Source organism: Acomys russatus, chromosome 17 (assembly GCF_903995435.1).
Source record: "Acomys russatus chromosome 17, mAcoRus1.1, whole genome shotgun sequence".
Lineage (NCBI taxonomy): Eukaryota > Metazoa > Chordata > Mammalia > Rodentia > Muridae > Acomys > Acomys russatus.
The window spans coordinates 51,622,630-51,645,303 of record NC_067153.1 but is presented as its reverse complement, the minus strand read 5'-3'; the positions used below and the strand labels follow the sequence as shown (position 1 = coordinate 51,645,303).

At 49.3% G+C, this 22,674-nt stretch overlaps 1 protein-coding gene across 4 annotated transcripts in view; it reads right to left on the bottom strand.

Moving 5' to 3' along the window:
- Positions 1–1,108: 1,108 nt before the first annotated feature.
- Positions 1,109–22,674, bottom strand: part of Ppp6r2 (protein phosphatase 6 regulatory subunit 2) — a 68,701-nt gene continuing 47,135 nt past the window's right edge. For 3 of the 4 annotated variants that reach the window (XM_051160193.1, XM_051160192.1, XM_051160195.1), the window contains 18 exons: positions 21,464–21,576; positions 21,002–21,115; positions 17,791–17,917; positions 16,000–16,152; positions 13,949–14,164; positions 12,622–12,686; positions 11,044–11,159; positions 9,341–9,426; positions 8,786–8,866; positions 8,319–8,416; positions 8,058–8,115; positions 7,657–7,781; positions 7,266–7,429; positions 5,750–5,906; positions 5,570–5,658; positions 4,738–4,933; positions 1,598–1,825; positions 1,109–1,511 (listed from right to left, as the gene is read on the bottom strand). In XM_051160193.1, coding sequence (XP_051016150.1) covers positions 1,463–1,511; positions 1,598–1,825; positions 4,738–4,933; positions 5,570–5,658; positions 5,750–5,906; positions 7,266–7,429; positions 7,657–7,781; positions 8,058–8,115; positions 8,319–8,416; positions 8,786–8,866; positions 9,341–9,426; positions 11,044–11,159; positions 12,622–12,686; positions 13,949–14,164; positions 16,000–16,152; positions 17,791–17,917; positions 21,002–21,115; positions 21,464–21,576 — 2,235 coding nt within the window. In that variant the 3' untranslated portion in view covers positions 1,109–1,462. The remainder of the gene's footprint in view (positions 1,512–1,597; positions 1,826–4,737; positions 4,934–5,569; positions 5,659–5,749; positions 5,907–7,265; positions 7,430–7,656; positions 7,782–8,057; positions 8,116–8,318; positions 8,417–8,785; positions 8,867–9,340; positions 9,427–11,043; positions 11,160–12,621; positions 12,687–13,948; positions 14,165–15,999; positions 16,153–17,790; positions 17,918–21,001; positions 21,116–21,463; positions 21,577–22,674) is intronic. The other variant, XM_051160194.1, reaches the window with a different exon arrangement.

The following is a 22,674-nucleotide window of genomic DNA, read 5'->3' as shown; positions in this document are numbered from 1 at the left end:
GCCTCTTTACAGCAGAAGGTGAACTGCAGGAGGCGCAAAGGGGGGAAAGATCCAATGAAAACAGACTCCAGAGATGTGCCCTTTATGTAGTGGGAGGTTGATGCCACCAGTGACTTTGAACCCCCATCAGCCCTGGGCTCTATCATCACTACTTCTGTTGTCCACAACTGGACATGGGTGACCTTAGATCTCTCCTGGAAGAGTTAGACTGTGACTCAGGAAATCCATCAGGACAGATTCTGGAGAAGAACAGCCCTGCTCTCCACACTTGAGCTCTCGAGTCCAGAGCTGGGGAGTAACTGAGGCACTGTACAACCTGAGCAGGTGAGTGCTGCCAGAGGCCACGGGCAGGACCACAAGGGAGGGTAGTGAGGGAGGAGTGTGAACCTTGGAGTGTGTCACTCTCCAGAGGGACATCTCTTGTACACTTCCCAGGATGGGGCCTGGGGTTGGGTGGGGCAAGCCTTCACAAAATGGGTGTCACTCGTCTGATTGTTTAGGTAGAGTTTTTCATTTGTTTCAACGTGAGACCTAACTACTGAGGGATAGCAAGGTGGCCACATAGGCTGAGGCTTGGCATCTGCAGCTTAACAATACACACTTTTTCAATAAGAATGATACTTTTTTTATTGGGGTTTGGATGCCCTGTCAGACGGTCAGAACATTTAAAAAAAGAAAAAAAGACAATATAGACTTTTTAGACTCTTCCTGGACAACATGGGCTGCCCTGTCTCTGAGCCTCCCAGTGCCCTGCTGTGTCCACTCTTACATGTCTGATGTTGGCTTCTACCAGGCACCTCTAACCCCCACCCAAGTGTGCCAGTCTGCCCTGCTGAGCACAGAGACAACTCCATCAGGTCCAGAGGGTCTTTTGTTTTTAAGGCAGTCAAAATGTGCAGCCTGATTCAATGCCCAGGACACCCTGGGCACACTGGGGTTTGGCCTCATGTGGCCAAACTAGTGCCAGACGCCCATGCATTTGTGGGGATCAGGTCTCCAGCTCAGGCCTATTCATCTGCCTTGAGCCAAGGGAGACCCTGTACTGTTACTGGGTACAAAGTGCAAAAAGTCAGCTTTCCTTCCATGTGTTAAAAAATACAGCTGAAACCAGAGCTGGGAGAGCTCACCTTTCCTGCCCATCTGATAGTGCTGGCACCTCAGGGTCTTTCTTGTTCCCTCCCCAATCCTGCAGGTGCAAACTTCATACCAGGGACCTCACTGCCATACCAAAACCTGGACCTGGGAGTGGCCAGGTGCGTCCTGTCTTCCAACGGGACCAAGGGCAGGCAGGAGAGACATGAGTTGGGTCATCCAACTGGTTCCACTGCCAGCTTTACCAAATGCAGCATTTATTTTAAACTTAAATTAAAAAAACAAAACAAAAAAATATTTGCATCACCAGGTAGTTTTCTTGATTAAGGAAGCAGCCTGACCGGGGCAGGCCATAGCTGGGTGGCAGCAGTTACACAGGACCATTTAAGGCAGCTCCTTCTGGCAGGGTTTCTGTCTTCCTGCATAAATAGCGGAAGGGACACAGTTGGACATGTGGGCTTCATCTCATCCAATCCCACCCAACCCTCTTGGCCAACTTACTCACCTGTCCTTTGTCATTGTCCCCAGGGTGGCAACTATGGCTGGGGCTGTTGTGGTTACTGCCATGATTGGCCCTGGGGGGACTGCAACAGCCACTGAGGAAGAGACGACTATGGTGGCTGTGGGAGGGCCTGTCTTGCTTGGTGCTGTGGTGGCCACAGCAGGACCGACGGTCACTTCTAAAGATGCAGAGCAGGCAGGGGCTAACACGGTGCTGTTAGTACACTCAGCCCTGTGTGGCAGACAGGCTCCAGTTACGGGTGCTCCTACCTCACTGCTGCCTATTTCAGATACCCAACAACCAGTGCAGGGCCTGCAAGCTGCACACACAGCTCCTTTCTGCTTCTGTCCTCTGTAGGTTGACTCAGGAACTACAGCCAGATGCTCTGTTGCCACGAGTCCAAACAGTACGACAAGCTACATGACTACCATGACCTCAGTCCTTCCTACAAGCAGCACTCAAGTCCTGACAGTTGTGGAGTGGCATCTACTGAAGGCCCCACTGTTGCTGCTGAAGTTCATCTAGACTCTTACACTATCCAAAGGGTCCCTGAGGGCCAGGCATAGTGGTACATGTCTTTAACCATACACTTAGGAGATGCAGGCAGGCAGGACACTGGGTTTGAGGCCAGCCTGGCCTACATGGGAGAGTTCCAGGCCAGTCAGGGCTACAAAGTGAGACCTGTCTTTTTAAAAAAGGGTGGGCTGGGGAGGGGTCACATAAGCACTGAGGGCCTTCATACCCAAGGCCAGCCCAGCCTAGCTACAGTAGCAGACAGATTCCCTGGCCGGCATAACAAGGACACCTAGCTCTGTCTCAGGGGAGGTTGCTCAGACGAGGTGCAGGGCAAGGGGGTTGGAAAGGATTTCTAAAGGCTGAATAAAACCTGGAAGTTGTGCAGCTACCTAGCAAGTTTTGAGGATGGCTTTGGAAAAGAGTTTACTTGCAGAATGACGCTGTCTTTTGCAGTGGGGCTAAAGTAGTTCTCTAGATAGGATTTAGGAAAAGAGAGTGAAGGTTTTACACATGTCAGTAATCCTAAACTTTTGAGGCTGGCTATTAGCTGGGTGTGGTGGTATACCTCTGTAATCTGATCACTAAAGAGACGGGGGCAAGTGAGTTGTGAAATGTTGAGGCCATCCTCAGCAAGACAGTCACAAACAAGCCTGTATGCTCTCAGCCCAGGGAGCTCTAGGCAAGACTTTCCATTCCATTAATTTTACCAGAACTGAGTCAGTAACTGTGAGCCCTTTCTGAGTCTTGGGTAAATATTTTCTGCTTTGCTGTAAATCTTTTATTTATTTAATGGGCATCAGTGTTTTGCCTGCATGTATGAAGGTGTCAGATCTTGGAGTTACAGACAGTTGTGAGCTGCTGTGTGGGTGCTGGGATTTGAACCTGGGTCCTCTGGAAGAGCAAGTCAGTGCCGTCAACCACTGAGCCACCTCTCTAGCCCTGCATAAATCTTTTAGAGCACTTGAGTGTTGGCTTTAGAGGGGTATGTCCTGCCTGGTTCCTAGAACATAGGGCCAGGGCCTTAGTGAGCTTTGGACATAAGCAGCCAGTGGCTGTGGGCACAAAATATGAGACTATGAGCCCAAGCTGGACACAGCAGTTCTCAACCTGTGAACTGCAACCCATTTAGAATTACAATTAATAACAATAGCAAAATCATGAAAACAACTTTTTTTGGTTGGGGGGGCAGTACAACATGAGGAAGTATTAAAGGGCAGCAGCAATAGGAAGGTTGAGAACCAGTGTGTTGTGCCAACCATGGATTCCAACTGATTGAGCTCCCAGCTTAGCTAAGGGAAACATGGAAGTCCCAGTCACAGAGGACCCTCCAGAACCACACAGGGTGGTGGGCAGGGCCTACTGTGCTTATGGAGGAGGAGGAGGAGGAGGCAGCAGGGCTGGTGGCCAGGGCCTGAGAGCACAATGGACATACACTAGGCAGTCTGGCTAGTGCCTGCCTGTCAGGAACAGCCCAACCTTGGAAGAGGTGGAGGCAGGGACAAGACTCAGGAGCCTACCGGGTGATATTCAAAGTAGGTGCAAAATCCTTTCATAATTGGGGCAAAGGTCAAGAACCTTGTGAGATTAGTACCTTATCTCCTGGTGTGGTCCAGCCCTGGGGCTTCCTCTACTGTCCCCTGAATTCAAGTGGAGTTCCTACCTCGGTGCCTTTGTACAGCTGCAAGCTATTTCCAGTATCCTGTTATCAATAGGCAATTCCTAATGCTCCTGAGCCTCAACACCTGCTCTCCAGCCCCTGAATGCCAGGAGGTTCTCAGTTCACGGGCAGACCCAGGGACTTAGCTATGGGGAGAACCCCTGAGTCACTGGGTAGCTCCTGGGACACCTTGGCCCTATCTTCTCAACCATTCAAAGTAGAAATCACACACTGTATCACAAAACAACTGTGGAGTAGGCTTTCTGGAGGGGCTGGCCTCTTTGCAGAGAGGATATGACATTCCTGTTTTCTTTCCTAGGGAGGGCCTGCCTTCAGACAGCTCAAGGGAACTTTGGCTTGTCTACCTGTGAGTTGCTTCTACCTCCCAGCCAGGGCTCTGACTACAGACCCAATTCCCAATCCTGACATGTGTTTTGTCCTACTGTGTGAGTGTGCAGGGCAGCTGACTAGAGTCCACACATGTCATACCACACAGGGGGCAGCAGGACCAGCCTGAGTCCTAAGCTTGCCCTATAGAAATGTAAGGGCTGCAGGCCTTTCCTCCACTGTCTGGGACAACCCTAGACACCAAGCAGGTGAGCCAGTCCCAGAGCCTGAAAACCAGGTCTCCTCTGTACCTGGCCTCTGTAGTAGGGGCCGTCCTGTCATGTTTCAGGGAGGTCTTGGGACCTCCAGGTTCTATGGTCTACTTAGCACAGAAAACATGTACTATTGCCTAAGAAGTCCACCCCTCCAGTCTAGCCTGCTCTAGAGGGCTCATCTTCCCTAGAGACAGTGTCACAGGATCATTAGCCATTGGGGTAGTCTGGCCTCCACTTGTTCTCAGGTAACTGTGATCTGGCCACTGAGCCCAGCTCTCAGTGGTTACAGGGCAGAGACTTGTGGCCCTCCACTCATCAGCCACACAACACTGAGCCCCGGGCCGACTTGCCATTCATTCCCTTCACACCTGCCAGCAGCAGCCTCCTCTGTCCTGGGTAGTGGGGAGGCCTTTCCACCATGACCTGTGCACACAGCTTCCACAGTGCCCGCTGCCTTCTCATCATCTTCACTGTCAGATCCCCCCGAGGAGCTGCTGTCAGATGCTACCAGTGGGGCCTTCCTAGTGACACACACGTTCCAGGCACAAGGCGAGGTAGGGCCAACTGCAAAAGAAGGAGCCCTGCGGTATTTGTGAGGGCAGAGCAGCCAGACAGCACAGCTACTAGTCTCAGGGGCCCCAAATTTGCATGTGCCGGTGTGAACTGGAGGCAGAAACAGCTCATGTTGGCTTCCTGCGTGTTGCATGTGTGCATCGACATAGTCACAGGAACCATACGAACTGCTATGTAGACTCCATGTGGACTGTCCCTCTACTCCACAAGGAGGCTATGTGTGTGCTTCTTCCTTCTCAGAGGAGGAAGCTAGGGCTCAGGGCCACGTTGAACCTAACTCCCAGGAAAGACTGTCAAGAGGCTGCTGTCACTCACCTACTCTAACCTGGTCCAGTTGCCTAGGAAGGCGGAGATGGAGGCCAAGGACTTTTCAGTCAGGTCTCATGTTGGCTTCCCATCAGGAACTCATCTACATACTTCACAGTGTGACGCAGCCCAATGGCCATGTTGCCCTGCTCTGTCCCGCTAAAGCTGGAGGACCTCCATCTAAATATGACAACTCCAACCCCACAAGTATATAAGGACCCCAACACCACAGAGACATAGTCACACCGGGGGCCTTGACCACTTCCCACTGCATCAGGCTGGGAACTAGTCAAGGCAGGTGTCTGAGCTGCTGCTACTCACAGGCTTTCTCTGGGCCTGGACTCTGGCCACCCTCAGCATGGCTATGGTCCATATCCACAGGAGAACTGCACCGGGGCCCTGACTCAGAGCTACAAAAGAAGATGAGGACAAGCTGAGCCCATGGGGTGATGTTGGTCCTGCACCCCACAGGCATGACTCTACTTCTGATATGTTTGTTACCAGCAGAAAGGCTGGAAGTCGGTGAATTTGGCCCAGCCTTTCTCCTCTGGAGCTGAGGGACCAGCTGCCCAAACACTAGAACCCACATCCCTTGCAGCTCCTGGGGCTGCAGACATCGGGTTCACTGGCTCATCAAAAACTGCTGTCCATGTAGTACCTGCCAGGGAGAGACACAGCAGTCAAGTATAGGCAGGCCTAGTATGTGACAGACAAAGGAGAAGCAGCACTCACATACAGATAAATACAGGGGTTAACAGCTCTGCAGGACTATGTAAGATGATCCCAGTAAGGAAACCCTAGAGGAACCCTGTCTGTCTGAAGTGTCATGAGATGGCAGGGCTCCCCAGGTGGTGCCTACTGCCCTTTGCAAAGAGTAGTATGGCTTCAAACCCTGGAACTCTTGGGTGCAAAGGCCCAACCTATAAATTACCCGCTGCAACAGCGCACATGTCTGGGCATCAGTGCTTGCTGATGTGCTGCTTTTTAAGGTAGGTACCTGTGAGACCCCACCGGCCCCAGTAGAGCTGATAGTACAGAGTATGTGCACTATCCCACCTGTCCCAACAGGTCAGAGCAGGCACCCTGCTCTTCCTGACCTCAGCACGAGTGGCCCCTGCTTTGGATGTTCTTGCCCTTGGCTTTGCAGCTCCTTTTCTTTTTTCTTTCTTGCTTTTTTTTTTTTTTTTTTTTGGTTTTGGTTTTTTTTTTTCTTTTTCTTTTTCTTTTTCTGGTTTTTTGAGACAGGGTTTCTCAGTGTAGCCTTGGCTGTTCTGGACTTGCTTTGTAGACCAGGCTGGCTTCAAACTCTGCCTCTGCCTCCTGGGATTAAAGGCGTGTGCCACCACGCCCGGCTGCAGGTCCTTTTCTAATCAGCCCCAGTTAAGGTGCTGGCAACTTCCAACAAAAACCTGGTTTCTTGCCTGTGTCCTGAGTATCTCAGTACCCCAAAGCAGAAGCAATAAGAGGGGTCAGTTAAGAAGTAGTATATGGCCAGGTGTGCTGGCTCATGCATTTAATCCCAGCACTTGGGAAGCAGAGGTAGGTGGATTGATGTGAGTTTGAGGCCAGCCTGGTAGTCCAGGACAGCCAAGATAACACAAAGAAACCCTGTGTGTATGGGGTAGTGTACAGGGTGGATGATGCCCCTGTGTGTGTAGGGTAGTGTACAGGGTGGATGATGCCCCTGTGTGTGTGGGGTAGTGTACAGGGTGGATGATGCCCCTGAGGTGGCAAAGAGCAGCATACACTTTACATGGGATTATGCCTTCTCCAGCAAAGACAACAGATACCAGCTGTGTAAGTGCAGATGCAGGATGAGCCGCCACACAGAAGGGAGTAAGGACACCTTGCTCTTGACTCAGTGCAGAGAGGAACCCCACCCATGGTGGTTGGATCTCCCAGAACATTTCATGAAACTGTGTAGATGGGGAAGTGGGCCATCAACAGCCGGAAGTCCCTAAGCTGGGTCACCACATCCTGTCCCAGAACCCATGCCCCATGGGTCTTCAGGTACTACCTGCTGAATCACTCTCTGAGCGAGGACCTTCTTTCTGTGTAGGGGATGAAGGAGTGGCCAGTCCAGGCACATTCCTAGCTGCTGAGGAGCCAGCCTTCCTGTCCTGGCCTCCATGCTCCAAGGCATTCTTTGAGTAATTTTCTGAGACATGAGGGGCTCCAAACCTGTAGACACAAAGGCAGCAGAGCCCAGTGAGCCTTGGTTCAGTGTCCAGTGCTAGAGAGCCTGGGATGTCTCCAGAATTGGGGCCAGAGATGGACACAGGATGCATAGAATAAACACGGCTTGACCCCCAGCTTCTGCTTGGGTCTCTGCCTCTCTGGGGGTCCAGGGCTTAGTCTTGCCTACTCCCCATTGATGGAGGCTTTGTGAAAATGGTTGAACCTCACACCTGGCTCTGGCCATCACCCGGGCCGTGGATCGAGTCTCCTCATCCTCCCAAATGTCCTCCTCTTCATCATCATCGAAGGGCTGGATTCGATCACTGCAGCAGGCCTCAAACAGAGCTGCATTGGGCTGTAAGACAGGACAAGGAGCTGGTCCCAAATAGCTCCCAGAGAGGCTAGCTCATAGAAGTAGGCTGGCAGACAGTATCAGAAGAGGCAAGAAGGGAAGCTCTGCCCCCAATGCCTATGAAGGGGTGCCTTCCCCCCAAGTCCTGACCAGGGACCCCATGGTCCCATCCCATCAACCTGTGACAAGGACAGAGTTGTGGGCACAGCCTGAATGTTCTAAGCAAGTGGAATAAAATGCTGCTCTGCCCTGTAGCCCTGCAGCAGCCCCATCACTCACACTGTCCTCATCGGCTTCAATGTTGAAGTTGATCTCTGCAATCCGGTCAAATGGGGCACTGCAAGAACAAGGTCCTTCAGTACTTGCTCTGGTCCAGTGGGCCTGGTTGCCCTCAGGCAGTAGGTTGGACATTTGCTATCTCCTCAGGGGCTGTGGACCTCACTCTGGGTAAGATCACTTGGAGCTGCTTCTATGGTGCTGTTGCTTAGGAAAGAGGAATCACTAGCCTAGAGGCCGAGCCTTCATGACAGCTGCACTCACTTGATGTTGTCATCCTGGTCTGCAAATTCTTCATCATTGAAGCCAAACTGATCCACAAAATTGGCTGTCATCTGTTGGATCTGGTATTCAGAGAAGGCCTGGGAGGAGAGGGTGCTGTTATGCAGCAAGCTGTAGCTCTGGAGGCTGCTCCTTGGAACCCAGCGCTGCAGTGTGCAGGAGCCTCTGGCGAAGCAGGCAGTCAATTTTCCCAGAGGCTGAATATTCAGTGGTTTAGCAGTTGTGTACAGAACAGCACCTCCTTTCTCATTTCCAAGCTCAGTGCCCCCAGGAGTCTCACCAAGGTGATATGACTTGGGGGGTATCCCCCCAGACCTCCCTCTCCCCCAGATGTGCTTGAGGATGAGCTACTTTTCTCTTTTGCTATGCAATGTCGGGGGAACTAAGCACTACCAAGGACACAGGCTCCGGAAGGGCCCGGCAGGGTGCAGTGCCGGCCATGCCCTCACCTGCTGAAGGGACATCTCGTTAGGGAAAGTACCCTCAATGTCCTCGTCCTCACTTGAGGAGTGAAGGTGGTGAGTGCTCACCTAAAACACAGGCCAGATGGAGTGGGCATGTGAGCTAGCCAGACCCCACCCAGTCCAGTCCAGCCAGAGCCCCAGGCCCCACCCAGCCCAGCCTGGGTCTCCCCCCAGCACCCTCCCATACCACCAATCCCCTGGTACTTGTGGGCCTGTGCAGCTTACTGCAAGGGGATGCCAAGGGAGGCCAAGGCCTCCCTGGTTCAGGTAATACCCTGGGACCCAAGCATAGAGTCCTACACATATAAGCCATAGCTATGGATGGAGGAGATCAAAAGGTAACACCAGCTTTGCAAAGAGATCCTCAGGGAGCCAGCTCAGCGGTGATACAGCAACAGTATGTTATGTGCTGCAGGCCAGAGGCTGGACTAAGTGCCCAGTTACAGCACTGCCCTTGTGCTCTCCTCTTCCACTTGTGTGGCCGAGTGGAGCATACGGGACAGTCAATGGTCACCATGAAAGTAGCCCCAGCTTCCTCACCAGGTCCACAGTGTTCCTGCGGTTGGTCTCCATCAGCGTCTCTTCAACAAAGCTCTCCCAGCGCCCACGGCAATCTGCAGGGAGCCCTGCAAGGTAAATGCTACCTTGTAAGTCCTTGGGATCTGTGCAGACAGGGTAGGGCACTCAGGAGCCCCAGCAGGCAAATGCTGGTTCAGAGAGGGACAAGCTATGTCACTAAGATCAGCCCATTCAAGACAAACAGCATCTGCTGATGGCACGTAAGGCCACACTGTGGCGGGTGGGGTGGGGGCTTGAACTATAGCAAGCCTGAGCAAATGCTCCCTTTCTTGTTTCTACAGAGACAAGTTCCATTATTCTGTTTTGTTGTTGTTTGAGACAGGGTTTTACTATGTAACTCTGGCTGTCCTGGAACTCAATATGTAGGCCAAGCTGGCCTCAAACTCACAGAGATCTGCTTGTCTCTGCCTCCTGAGTACTGGGATTAAAAGCATATGCTATCAGGCCTGGTGGCATGAAAGTTCTGCATCTACTGGTGTATGTGTACACCCTAAGAATCTGAGGAAGCAGCCACCTTCCTACTGCACTCCTTACAGGCCCGTGCCTGATCTGGAAACAGGGCTTTCTGCTCACCCTTCACCTCCCTAAACTGGCCTGGCCTCCAAGCCCATTATTTTTTCTTCTAGCTACAAGGGAGCCACCCTATCTTGCTTACTATTCTGCCCTGCCATTATGTGTGATGGCAGACCAGTTAGGAAGAAGGTGGGCAGGCAGGTGGCCTCTGAGATACCACAGACAAAGAAACTCTCTAGCCCTAGGTCCTGGGAAGGACCACCTGGAACTCCCGAAGTTCTTGTTGGGAAGGTGTTGCACAAGGGACCATGGGGCCAAACAAGGAGCTTGTACCTCCCAGCCACAAACGCTGTGCACAGGACGCTGAGTCATTGCTAGTGCGGTGAAACTATCTTGTCACCTTCCCCACCAGCCAACTCAGGATCCACGCACAAACTAGTTCCCAGGCATCTCTGAGGCCATCTGTCTGTCAGTCCTGACCAGGCTGCAAAGGACCTGCTATACCCTAGTCAGGCTTGCTAGCAATTTCTTCTTCCCTTGCCCAGCACCCTCTCACTCATGCACTCAGGTCAAATGACTGTATATGGCACGAGAATGTGGTCACTGAGCTGTTCTTTCTTAGGACATGAAAGGGTCAGGAAAGAGTGCCCTGCTTGAGAGCTATGCATGAGGGGCACAGAGCAGTGAGCACCGTGGCTAAGGGCAGGGGTTCTGCTGTTTTGCTGGAGGCCCAGAATGGTACTGGCCACCCTTCAGAGTTCAGGGTTCCAGTTCTTGGTGCCCACAACTTGCTTCTAGGGGACAGGATATCGCCTTCACAGATGGCCTCTGATACGAAAACTAGGAAGGCCCCCCAAATTGCCTGAGTTGAAAACAAAGCAGGAAGTTGAGCAAGGATCTCTAGTACAGGCACAGCTCTGGGAAGCCTATGAGCATAAGAGAGCCGAGTGACTGCTCTTGGCTTCTAAGCCTAGCACTGGAGCCATGAATTGTCCTTGGCCAGCTGAGTCTTCTGCATCCTACAGACGTCTGCTCCATGAAGCCATCACCTGCTTACCCTGAGACAGTGACACAGAAGGCTGCATGGTTTGTCCAGTATCAGTGTAGCTGTCACTGCTAAGGGCAGAGGGCAGGGAGAGTAAAGCGCTCACCTTGGATGACTTCACTGATGTGCGTCTGCACCGGGCCCTGCTCCAGGTTCTGCACGACTGCATTGGCGATCCTTGTGAGGTGGCCCATATTCCCACGTCTCATGCCACCTGCTGCCCTGAAAGGGAAATGAACCATCAAGGTGGTCATTCAGTCCAGGTTTTGCCCAACTTCTTACTGGGAGGCCCATGCAACAGATAGGCTTTCTGGAGCTCATCTCTACTGTCACCTGTAGCCTAGGCCTTTGCCTACTCTGCAGGAAACAACCAAACCAGTCAGTGCCTGACCAACAGCCCCGCCTCTAGATATGATGATTAACGATCATCTGGCATACATTCAGCTCACTCAACCGTCCCCATCAACATCAAACCAAGAAACACTGAGGAGACTGCTGACATCATGGCCCATTTATGGACATGAAGATGGAGGCAGGAAGCGCTCACAGTTTTGGACCAAGTTCTACCAGAGGAAATAGCAAGAGAGGAGCTGTCAGGACTAATGGCAGCACAGCTTGCACTGGGCACACTGCTTCTGAGATACTGCCCACTGTTGGAGCTGGGGAAAGCCTTCACACCAAGTGAGCTGGTCTTGTCTCTACTTGTGTACCTCACAGGTCCCAGGTGATAGTTCCACAACTGTGTCACACACATCTAGGCTCCCTCTGAGTCCTGCTCAACACTGCCTAGAGTCCACCTGTTCTCAGCAGGACAATGAATGACAGAGGATGGCCACCAGCCCTTGAAAAAACACACAGCATTGCTTCTGAGTAGAGGGAAGGCTCAGACAGAAGCTGCAAAAGAGCTAAAAGGCATCCTTGTGCACAAGTGCCAACACAGTGCGCTCTGAGTTTAGTAAGATCAAGAACAGTTACAGCAGGGGCTAGAGGGAGAGCTCAGCAGCTAAGAGCACTGGCTGCTCTTCTAGAAGACCTGGGTTTGAATCCTAGTACCCACACGGCAGCTCACAACCATCAGTAACTCCAATTCTAGAGGATCCAGTGCCATCATCTGGACTCTGAGGATACCAGGCATACACCCATAGTGCACAAAAAAACATGAGACAAAACACTCACACATAAAATAGTATCTTAAAAAAAAAAAAAAAAAAGAATGGTTGCAGTTAGCACATGGGACGCTAATTAGAAGTTCCAGGCTAGCCCGGGCTATACTGCAATACCTTGTTTCAAAAAACCAAAACATTGGCTAGTTATGGTGGCACATGATTTAAAGCCAACATTTGGGAGGCAACAGCAGGTGGATCTCTAAGTTTTAGGCTATTTGGTTATATGGTGAATTCCAGGATATCCAGGGCTACATGAGACCCTGTCACACACAAAAATAAAGAGCCATCCGTCAGTCAACATGCGCTCCTCTCCATCCCTCCCTGTTACTCTCCCTCCTGAGCAGCCCTTCTTGTTGTTTACCCAGTAGCACGGCCCCCTCTACAACAGTCCCAGGCACATATCTACATCACACACTGCTGATCCTGACATGGAGCCTGGAGTCTTGCACTCCCCAGCATCCTGGTAAGAGGCATCTCTGCATCCCTAACTGGCCAGGAGAGTTCCTTAGAGTCCTTACTGTGTGTGGTCGTTGGCTTCCCAGGCTTCCAGGATCCTCTGTACCAGGCAACACTTCTGGAACAGCTGTGAGAGCAGAGCGGCAAGCAGTGTGAGTGGGAGCCCAAGGTTCACACTGCCTCCTAGATGCTGCAGGTAGTGAGCTGGCAATTCAGCACTGAAGACCCTGTGGCCATGACATCACTGATGCTCAAGGGCTCCAAGTCTCATGCTATTGAATGCCCTGAGAACGAAGACCAGTAAGTATAGTAAAAGACACTCTATGTTCCTCCAACATGCTAGGATGTCTCTTACCTCCCCTCTAGCCACTCTACCACCAGCTCTCTGGGGCCCTCAGCATTTTCTTTTCCCATATACAGGCTATTTTCTTGTACCTTGGATGTTTGTTACAGACCCCAATTCACACCTCCACTGTCACTATCTGGTGGTCCCTGTTGGTCAACTTGGCCCCTGAATAGAACTCCCTGTCCCCATGTAGCTCTTACCATTATAATTGCCTTGTGGCTGTTTATTTACTGGGTCATAAACTGTGGGCCTGACTGAATGCATCATATCTAGTATTGGCTCCTGCTAGGTTTACACACAAATTCCCAGGATACCTATGCAAGCAAGCAGCTGAGACCTTCCAAACCCAATCAAACACTGCTGTCTGTGAGGCCTCTGAACAGAGACCCAGGAACCCTTTCCCAAACCTCTGCCCTCTTATCAGTCTGTAGGGTCCAGGATGTTCCTTACACCTTTAGACCTGGGCAGCAGGCACAGTGAGTCTCAGCTCAGGTACAGCTTAGGATCCCAAGCTGTTTTCTCCTTTTCTTTCCTGGCAAACAATCACAGCTCTACCAGAGACTGTATTAAATGCTGATGTAAAAAAAGACACTGAGTTGCACACTCTAACCTAGGGTGACCTACCCGGGGGAAGGAGAGGGGTGACAACCGTATGGTAATCCTGTGGTGAATACAGGAAAGCTGGTACACCTGGCTTCTACGAGGCCCAAGAAGCTTTCTCGGGAGAGTTTACCTCTGGTATTTTCCTTTGTGTTTAGTTATAAAGGTGATTGAGCTAAGCAGGGGGCTACTTGTGAGCACAATGAAGGGGGGCAGGGGCAGGGGCAGTGTCTGGGTACCAGCCGGCCTAGAACTATAACCAACCATCTTTGCAAATGCTGCCTTGCCTTATTCATCACCAACTGAACGTTTCTGTACAATTTTGTGCTCTCTTGGATCAAAGATGGCAGCACCTCTAACCCATGTGAGGGTTAGGATATAGCACACCAAAGCCTGGGAAGTGCTGGCAGCAGGTGGCATAACTCCACATGGCCTGGACTTACATGGGTCACCATCGTGTTCTCAGGAAGGCTGGTGATGGTTGGGGGCGTCTCCAGCTTCCCACTCCCATCTCTACTCCCCTGCAGAGGCTCCACCTTGCCATCCGATCCACTAGCTTCGGCCTGCTCCTCCCGAGCAGCATGGGAGAGAATAGCGGCTATGCATAGCTCCACTTGGAAGTGCAAAAAGTTATTCCAGGTGTACTTAAAAAACAAGTCCTGAGTAAACAGAGGACAAAAGACAGTCTTTAGATGGGTTTGCTCCCAACGGCTGAGCTGCAAAGGGGAAGAGGAATCACTCTCAAAACACCATCTGCTAATTTCACAAGGGTGCGGCTGCTGGTGCACTACAGTACCCATTCTCACTTAGGATATTCTGTGAGGACCTACCCTGTCCAGTGCCCTCTTGCTACTTTGTATATGTTTCACTGACCTTGTCTTATCCAAGTAACTGTCCTCTACTTTCAGTGGACTTAGCTTTGTCCCTTAAATTAGAAGCTTAACTAATTTGGATTTTTTTTTTTTCCTTTAATGGTGTCTTTAAAAGGCTGTGTGTTTTCCTATAACATTTACGCTTTACACTTTCGGGTGGGAGGTTCTGGTTTTTTCAAGACAGGTCTCTCTGTGTAGCCCTGGCTGTCCTGGAACTCCCTCTGTAGACCAGGCTGGCCTCAAACTCACAGAGATCCACCTGCCTCTGCTTCCTGTGTGCTGGGATTAAGGCATGGGCCACAACTGCCTGGCTTATACTTTATATATTTTACTACACAGTATTTTCTTAAATGCCTATTCAACTCTAGGCATTTAAATTTTTCCTTCATTATTCTGTTTCTAACCCATGAATAGCCAGAGTGTGCTAAACTTGGGACTCCACACAAGATGAGTGGCATACATCTCCTCCACATGAACATGAGACTGTGCTATGCCAGGCATCCCTCAAAGGGCAGAGCTGGAGTACCATTGGCAAAGCCTACATAAGGAGCAGTCTCGGGCATCCTCTGGAACACAGAGGGTTAAAGGCATCCTGTCTCCCACAAAGCCCCAGACCAGAGAAGGAGAAGAGGAAGGGCACTCTGAGTCCTCAGCTCCTGACCTTTCCACTCCTGCGACAACACAGACCAGGATTACAGCAGCCTACGGTGCCAGACACAGCTACACATAGACAGGTATGCCAGAGACAAGTGGATATCACCTCAAGCAGGGAAGCCATCTGCTTGACATATTTCTCCAAAGAAAAACAATCCCTTTCTGATTGTGCAGTGCACACTTTACTCCTAGCACTCTGGAGGCAGAGGCAGGCAAGTCTCTGTGAGTTTGAGGCCAGCAAGTTCCAGGCCACCTACATAGTAAAACCCCTTCTCAAAGTCTAAACAAACAAATAAAAACAAAACAAAAAATTTGAAAACTTCACATAAACTAGTAGAGGTAAGAAATGATATACAACTCACTAATACTGTAGGATACAAAGTCAACACACACACACACACACACACACACACACACACACACACACACACACACACTCTCTCTCTCTCTCTCATTGCATTTCTACACACCAGCAAGAAACAATTCAAAAAGGAAACCAATACTATAATGTAATACATATAACATTCAAAATAATAAAATTCTTGAAAGTAAATTAAGAAGGCAAAATGTCTACAAAACATGCTGAAATAACTCAAAGAAGACCAGATTTGTATATTTACTTATTTATGACACTAGGAGTTGAACATGGGGCTTTGCTAGTTTTTATTTTCTTTCTTTTTTGTTTCATTTTATTTTACCTTTAAAAAATTTATTTTGGCTGGGCATGGTGGCACATGCCTTTAATCCCAGTACTTGGAGGCAAAGGCAGATGGATCTCTGTGAGTTCGAGGCCAGCCTGGTCTACAAAGTGAGTCCAAAGAGACAGTGTCAGCACGTCTCTTTGGCATGCTTTTTTGTCCAGATGCTAAAGTGTCTGCCCTAAGGAACCCTGTCCAGTGCTCCTGACCCACATTCCACTGCAGACTGCATGGCACACACAGACAAGCATTGTCAGCCTTGGTACTCACCAGCAGTAAGTCCATGGTGTTGAGCCGGCAGAGTTCCTGGTTGATGCTGGGCGTGTTTGTGTGCAGCAGTGCAGCCATAAGGCGTGCACCATGAAGACGAGCATTTCCCAGAGGCTCCTCTAGCACACCAATAGTGGTCAGGATTGCTTTTTTCTGCCAAAACAGGAGGCACCATGCAGTTGGAGTCTTATAACAAACAGGGCCACTCACCTATGACATGCCTGGCTTGAGGACAGTATGGTGTGATCAAAGCAGGGCTATCTGCAAAAAGGAATCCACAAGATGATAGGCCCACATTCTCCCCTCAGAGCCAAAAACAGTGGAGAGGGGACTGAAGGCTCCTTAGACTCTTACCTGGGCCACCAGGCCAAAGGTATTTCACTCTGGCATATGAAATGTGTTCAGTGTTCATGACAGAGCTAGCAGTACCAGTCTGAAGCAAGCTGACCCAAATAAGGCCTAGAGCCCTGGACTTGATGGTTGGTTGTGTATGCCCATAGAATTCTTTAGGGGATTCTGATGCCAAGTGGACACTCTCAGAAGACACTGCTATAACTTGCCTCATAAGGGCTGGAGAGATGGCTCAGTGGTTAAGAGTACTGATTGCTCTTCCAGAGGTCATGAGTTCAGTTCCCAGCAACAACATGGTGGCTCACAACCATCTATAATGTGATCTGATGCCCTCCTCTGACCTGCAGATGTACATGCAGTCAGAGCACTGTGTACATAATAATAAATAAATAAATCTTAAAAAAAAAACTTGCCTCATAAGCAGTATAATTTTTCCCACAGTTTAAAAAAAAAAGTCTTTATGTATGTATATTACGTGTGGCTTGTGTGTGTACTATGTGCATGAGTGTGGACACTCCTGGGCACATGTATATGGGCACAGTACATATGTGAAGGGCAGAGGGCAACTCTATGGAGTTAATTCTCTCCTTTCATCTTTATATGATTCCCAGAATCAAACTCAGATTATGAGGCTTGCATAGAAAGCATTTCACAGCCAGGCACAGTAGTGCACACCTATAATCCCAGAACTCAGCAGGCAGAGAGGCAGGCAGATCTCTGTGAGCTCAAGGCCAGCCTGGTCTACAAAGTGAGTCCAGGACAGCCACGGCTACACAGAGAAACCCTGTCTCAAACAAAATGAAACAGAGCATTTCACCTCCTTAACCATCTTACTGGCCCAAGCTTGCTTCATCAGACTGAATTCAGTGCTTTCTGATCAACCTGTGGCCATCTTTCCATAAACTGAATGTTTGAGATGACAAAACAGAGTTCTTGCCTTCACGAATCCTTACATGTCAGTGGGGCAGACAGGACAATAAACAAGTCAGGAAGATGGTGTACTGTGAAAGGGGCTGGAACTGTGTAAGGCAAAGGACTGCACTGTAAGCTGGAGGGCCACAGAGCCCTGGTGGACCTTTGTAAACTTCGCTCTCCTTGTCCTAACACAAGAACCCCCTGATCCACTGATTGAACAAAGGGTTCCCCTGAGATCTTGGCCTCCAGGAGCTCCACGAGCCACCCTGGCTAGGTGTGCCCCTGGCCCAGAGGCTGGTTAACCTCCTGCTTACCTGGGGAGTTTGCAAATGTCCCACACCCAGGCCTCTCCTAGCAGAAGCAACACAGGTAACTCGCAGCATATTTTAACATCTGCCCAGTGGTTCTCCAGTTAGCATCTCTAAGGGCAGCATCAAAGAACACTTAACTCCACACCCTGCCTCGCCCTTACATTATGCCATCCCATGTCTCTAAATGCCCCTCGTAGTCTCTCCAGTCATTTACCTTTGGCGGGTTGAGCAGAAGCTGATGGAAATTCTTCAGCCATGGCTCGATGCCCTGCAGGATGCTGCTGCTGACAGAGTATGGTCTTCCCAGTCCCTGAGAAAAGGAGTCCACCACGCCTTCTGTTCTGTGGATAAAGACAGCAAACACAGCCCTGGCAGACACGCCGTGTCCCGTGCATACCCCATTTACCGTGTCAACATTCTATTCAGTATCTTCCAAAAGACTGTTTTGGGGTCTCCCAAAAACAAGTCTGAAAAGGGACATTATGCAAGACTTCTACACACGATTTGGTGACTGGTATACTGAGAAGAAAAGGGTTTCTCAGCTCTTCAACAAAACAGTTCTGACTGAAATCCAAAAGCACAGGAAAAGGGAAGTGACACAGGACTTGTCCTGCTAGCTCCTTAATCTCTAGCAGGGGTCCTCCCCAGTCACCAAGTGAGAAGTGGGAGAGAGACAGGCCACATAGTTTCTTGACTTTATCAGGAGAATTCCTTTGATATATATTTTCCAATTAACAAAAATAATACAAGATCAATGCAGAAAAAAATCCTAAACAAAGGATCAACAAATGTAATGACTGTAACTTGTTATGCCATGTTCATTGGTTTCCCTGGAAGGCCTGTTCTTTTCTTTTCTTTTTTTTTTTAGGAAACAGAGGAGGATTTGCAAGAAAGGAAACAGTGGTTCAGGGAGAGACTGAGAGGAATGGAGGAAGGGAAACTGTGGGCAGGGTGTAATGTATGAGGGAAGAGTTAAAAAAGGTTTTTAGTGTGAAAAAAAATAGTTGACTTTCTATTTTGCCTTTCTTTTTCTTTGTTTTTTTTTTAAAAAAGATTTGTTTATTTGTTATTATGTATACAGTGCTCTGCCTGCATGTACACCTCTGCAGAAGAGGGCACCAGATCACATTATAGATGGGTGTGATCCACCATGTGGTTGCTAGGAACTGAACTCAGGACCTCTGGAGGGGCAGCCAATGCTCTTAACCTCGGAGCCATCTCTCCAGCCCCTTTCTTTTTCTTTAAAAAAAAAAAATATTGAAAGAGGATCTTAGTAGCCCTTGGCTGGCCTAAAGCCCACCGCTCCCCGCCTCCCTCGTGCTGCAATTAAAGGCATGGCCACCACCTGGTCCTGTGTCTCCTCTTCTAAATCTTACATTGTTCCCTCCATCACATGCAAGCCTGAGTTTGGCTTTCAGAAATGGTCTAGGTGTCCTGGATTTGTTAACAAAATTAATATTCTAGTTGCCTAAGTAGAAAAAAATGATTACTCATTTTTAGGCAATGCACTAATATTGATGTTTTGAGGTAGTTTTAGAAAGAGATTTACCCAATTTCTTGTCATTTTTGCTAGTGTGCCTGCGTGCACACGTGTTTAAAAACACAAGCTTGTCAGTACCAGGAGATAATGAAGTTTTCCCACTATGTGGACATAAGGCAATTGCCTTGGGGGAGGGCCGAACCATTTCCCCCAGCTGTGAGAAACACCCTGGAAATGGTTTGGTTAACTGGCTGTAGAGAGCCTTAGTCCACTGATGGAAGTGCAAGGCCCGGTTGAGAGGCTGAGCAATCAAGACCCTAACCCACTGTCTTCTCTCGTGCCACACTTTCCAGGGGGCTCCTGGGCAAAGACACTCTGCTGCTCATTTCCCATACCCTGTTGTTTCTCATCTGTGGCTCGCAAGGTGAAACCACACCATCCTTGTCTAAGGGGCTGGGGCTGCTTACCTACTGGGATCCCAGGGCCCCAAAGAAAGCTTCACTTTCCAGAGTTTATATTTGGGTCCTAGAAAGTTCTCAATCACTTGAATTCCGAAACAAATTCAACCTTTCACACCAACTTCTGTCTCCTGTTCTGTCCCATCTTAGTTAGGAAGTGGTACTTTACGGTATGATGCCCTTCAAGCTCCATAGCTCCTTATCCATACTGACACTACGCTTTTGCACATACTGCGATCTCCTTGTCAAGAATTATCTTTGGCTAAATGGGGCCTCTCAGAGAAAACCTCCCTGACCAACACGTCTCTATCTTCCAGAGCTACACAGACTCTCCTCATGGATCACACTTTCCATACGGAATCACCTGTCCCCATACTAATCTCCTGGGACATGAACACTGGAGGAAAGCAGACCACCTTTTGGTTGTCTGTGTCTCTTAGGACGCCATGCTAGGTATTTAAATAGCACCTGACGGATGCAAAAGCAGTGAAGGAGCTGGAGAAGCGACTCAATGGTTTAAAGCATGTACTGCTCTTCTAGAGGATTTGGGCTTATTTTCCAGCACCCACATGGCTGCTCACAACCACCTCTAACTCAGGTTCCAGGGTAATCTGTGTCCTCTTCTGGCCTCCACAGGCACTGCATCCACACAGTGCACATACATACATGCAGGCGAACATTCATACACATTAAAATCAATACATCTTCACTAGGCATAGTAGTACATTCCTTTAATCCCAGCATGCAAAAGGCAGAAGCAGACAGGTCTCTGTTCTAGGCCAACCTGGTCTACAGGGAGAGTTCTAGGACAGCCAGGGCTACACAGAGAAACCCTGACTCAAAAAAACAAAACAAAACAAAACAAAACAAAAAACTAGAGCTGAGTGGTGGCATACGCCTGTAATCCCAGCACTCAGGAGGCAGAGGTAAGTGGATCTCTGTGAGTTCCAGGCCAGCCTGATCTACAAAGCGAGCCTAGTACAGCCAGGGCTGTTATCCAAAGAAACCCTATCTTGAAAAACCAAAAAACAGGAAAGGACAGCTCAGAAACAAAGTGTCTTATTGAACACTTAGCAGAAAAATTAGCACCTGTGGGAGACAGATGACGGCAGCATGGGAGGCAAACATGTAAAGAGCAAGCAGCTACGTGCTAAGGAAGGCCTACGGAGCTGCCCATGCACACACACTCATGCACTGTGCATACTGGCTAGAGCAATGCTAGAGAAAACCATACGTATTCCACACTCATCTGTAAACATACTGCAAACTGGCAGCAGATGAGTGTCATCAGGTTAGGGTGAAACTACACCTGCTGGTGAAGGTGCAGCTACAGCTGCAAAGGAAACCTTTCAACCAGGGTGTCCATCCACATTACAACTTGCATAGCCAAAAATTAATGAAAACCATAGCATGTCCTGGCTTTCCCTATATCCCCATATCTTGGGTCATAAGGACAGTGTATGCTGCTTTTCAAAGGAAAGGCTCACCCAACACGCCTTGGCTCCAGCAAGGCAAGCAGCACCTGCATCCCACTGACCAGGCAGCTTTCCGTCTGATCCCCAACAAACATGTTCTTCAGAAGCTGCTCCACACAGTCCTGCCTGTTGGGCATATTCAGAGGTCACTGCCTGGCAGAACAGACGCACAAACATAATACAGGGACACGACACTTTTCCCCAGAGGACACCACAGCACCCTGAGGCCAGGTGGGGCCTCATTCTCACTTTGTTCAGGTTCAAAGCCAGGTACTTAAAGTTGCATGGCATACACACTCACTGGTCCCAGCTCCCTGGACCACCAGGGCTTCCAGTGATATCCCTTCCTGGGCTCTGAACCTGAGGAATTCTGAATTAGAGATGACGGCGTCATCTCCTGTGTTCAAAACGGGCTCCAAGACATGCCCATGACTCACAGTGAGGCCCACCATACCATGACCCACTATCACTCACGACTCCAATGCTATGAGGAGGGGGTCTGGCTCCACAGCCTCCTGCAGCTGACTGCTCTGGTCTCTGCCCAGCCTGATGATGTCACAGAGTGCCTGAGAAGCATTTGACTGCCTCTGAAAAGACAAGGAAAGCAGGTTCCCCTCAGCAAAAGATACTCATCAGCCAAGTCAATACTGCTAAAATAATTCCTGAACCAGTTTTCTGTAACAAAAATGGCTCATGGGAAAGTAGTGTGTGTCTGCTTTGCCTATCATCAAGATATGTATCCAGTTAGATTTTTTTAAGACATAGTAAACCCATCTCAGAAATTAAAAACAGGACCCCAAATAGCCAAGTATGTAATATACCTTTGTGGCTATTTTATGCCTTTGATTCATATTTTAAAATGTACTGAATATGTAACCATGCTATTCTGTGTTTTAAATGTAATATTAAGCAGTTACTATTATTTACTAACTGTGGGTTTGGGAAAACAGGATAAGCTGCTGAAGGGAAAAGAAAAGAACTCAATATTCCTAGGGAAACATGAATGCTGACCCTACACCCACAACTCAAATATGTGCTTCCTGAGATCATGTGTGGGTGGAGAGGAGAGTAATCAAGAGAGAAACAGCTTGATCTGTGTAAATCATTCACACACAGTAGAAAAACTGAGATTAAAACCAAAACCAAAAAACATTTGCAAGGCTTTCAGGGAAACGAAGGTTAGCTCTCTGAGGCCTTAAGCTGCCGTCAGGATCAAAGGCAGGCCAGTCACCCCAGGGCACTCGGCCCACTGGTAGGGTCTACCTTTTGGAACACTACATAGGAAGTCCTCTACACTTCAACAATTTCTTCCACAGCTGTTTGGTGGGCTCAGTGGGCAGACAGGGTTCAAAACAGAATGGTCAGGCAGCAGTGAGGACTGTGCATACGTATCAAGTCTTGATTGAATATCTTCATGTGTGTGACAGTACATGTGTGTGTAAATATTTACAATGCATAGCAAAGGCCTAGGATGTAACTCAAACTCTCAACAGTGATGGCTGCAGGGAGGATGAAATGGCCGAGAAAACAGAAGGACTGTTGTCACCTGAGATTTGTTGACACATAGTTTTTGGTCTTTGTCCACAGTTCCTGGCTCATGGTCTACTCTGACAGTGGATTATAAAATTCTCACCCCAGAGGGCTCCGGCTCCATGACCTGGAATGGGCAATGCTGCACAGAGGCC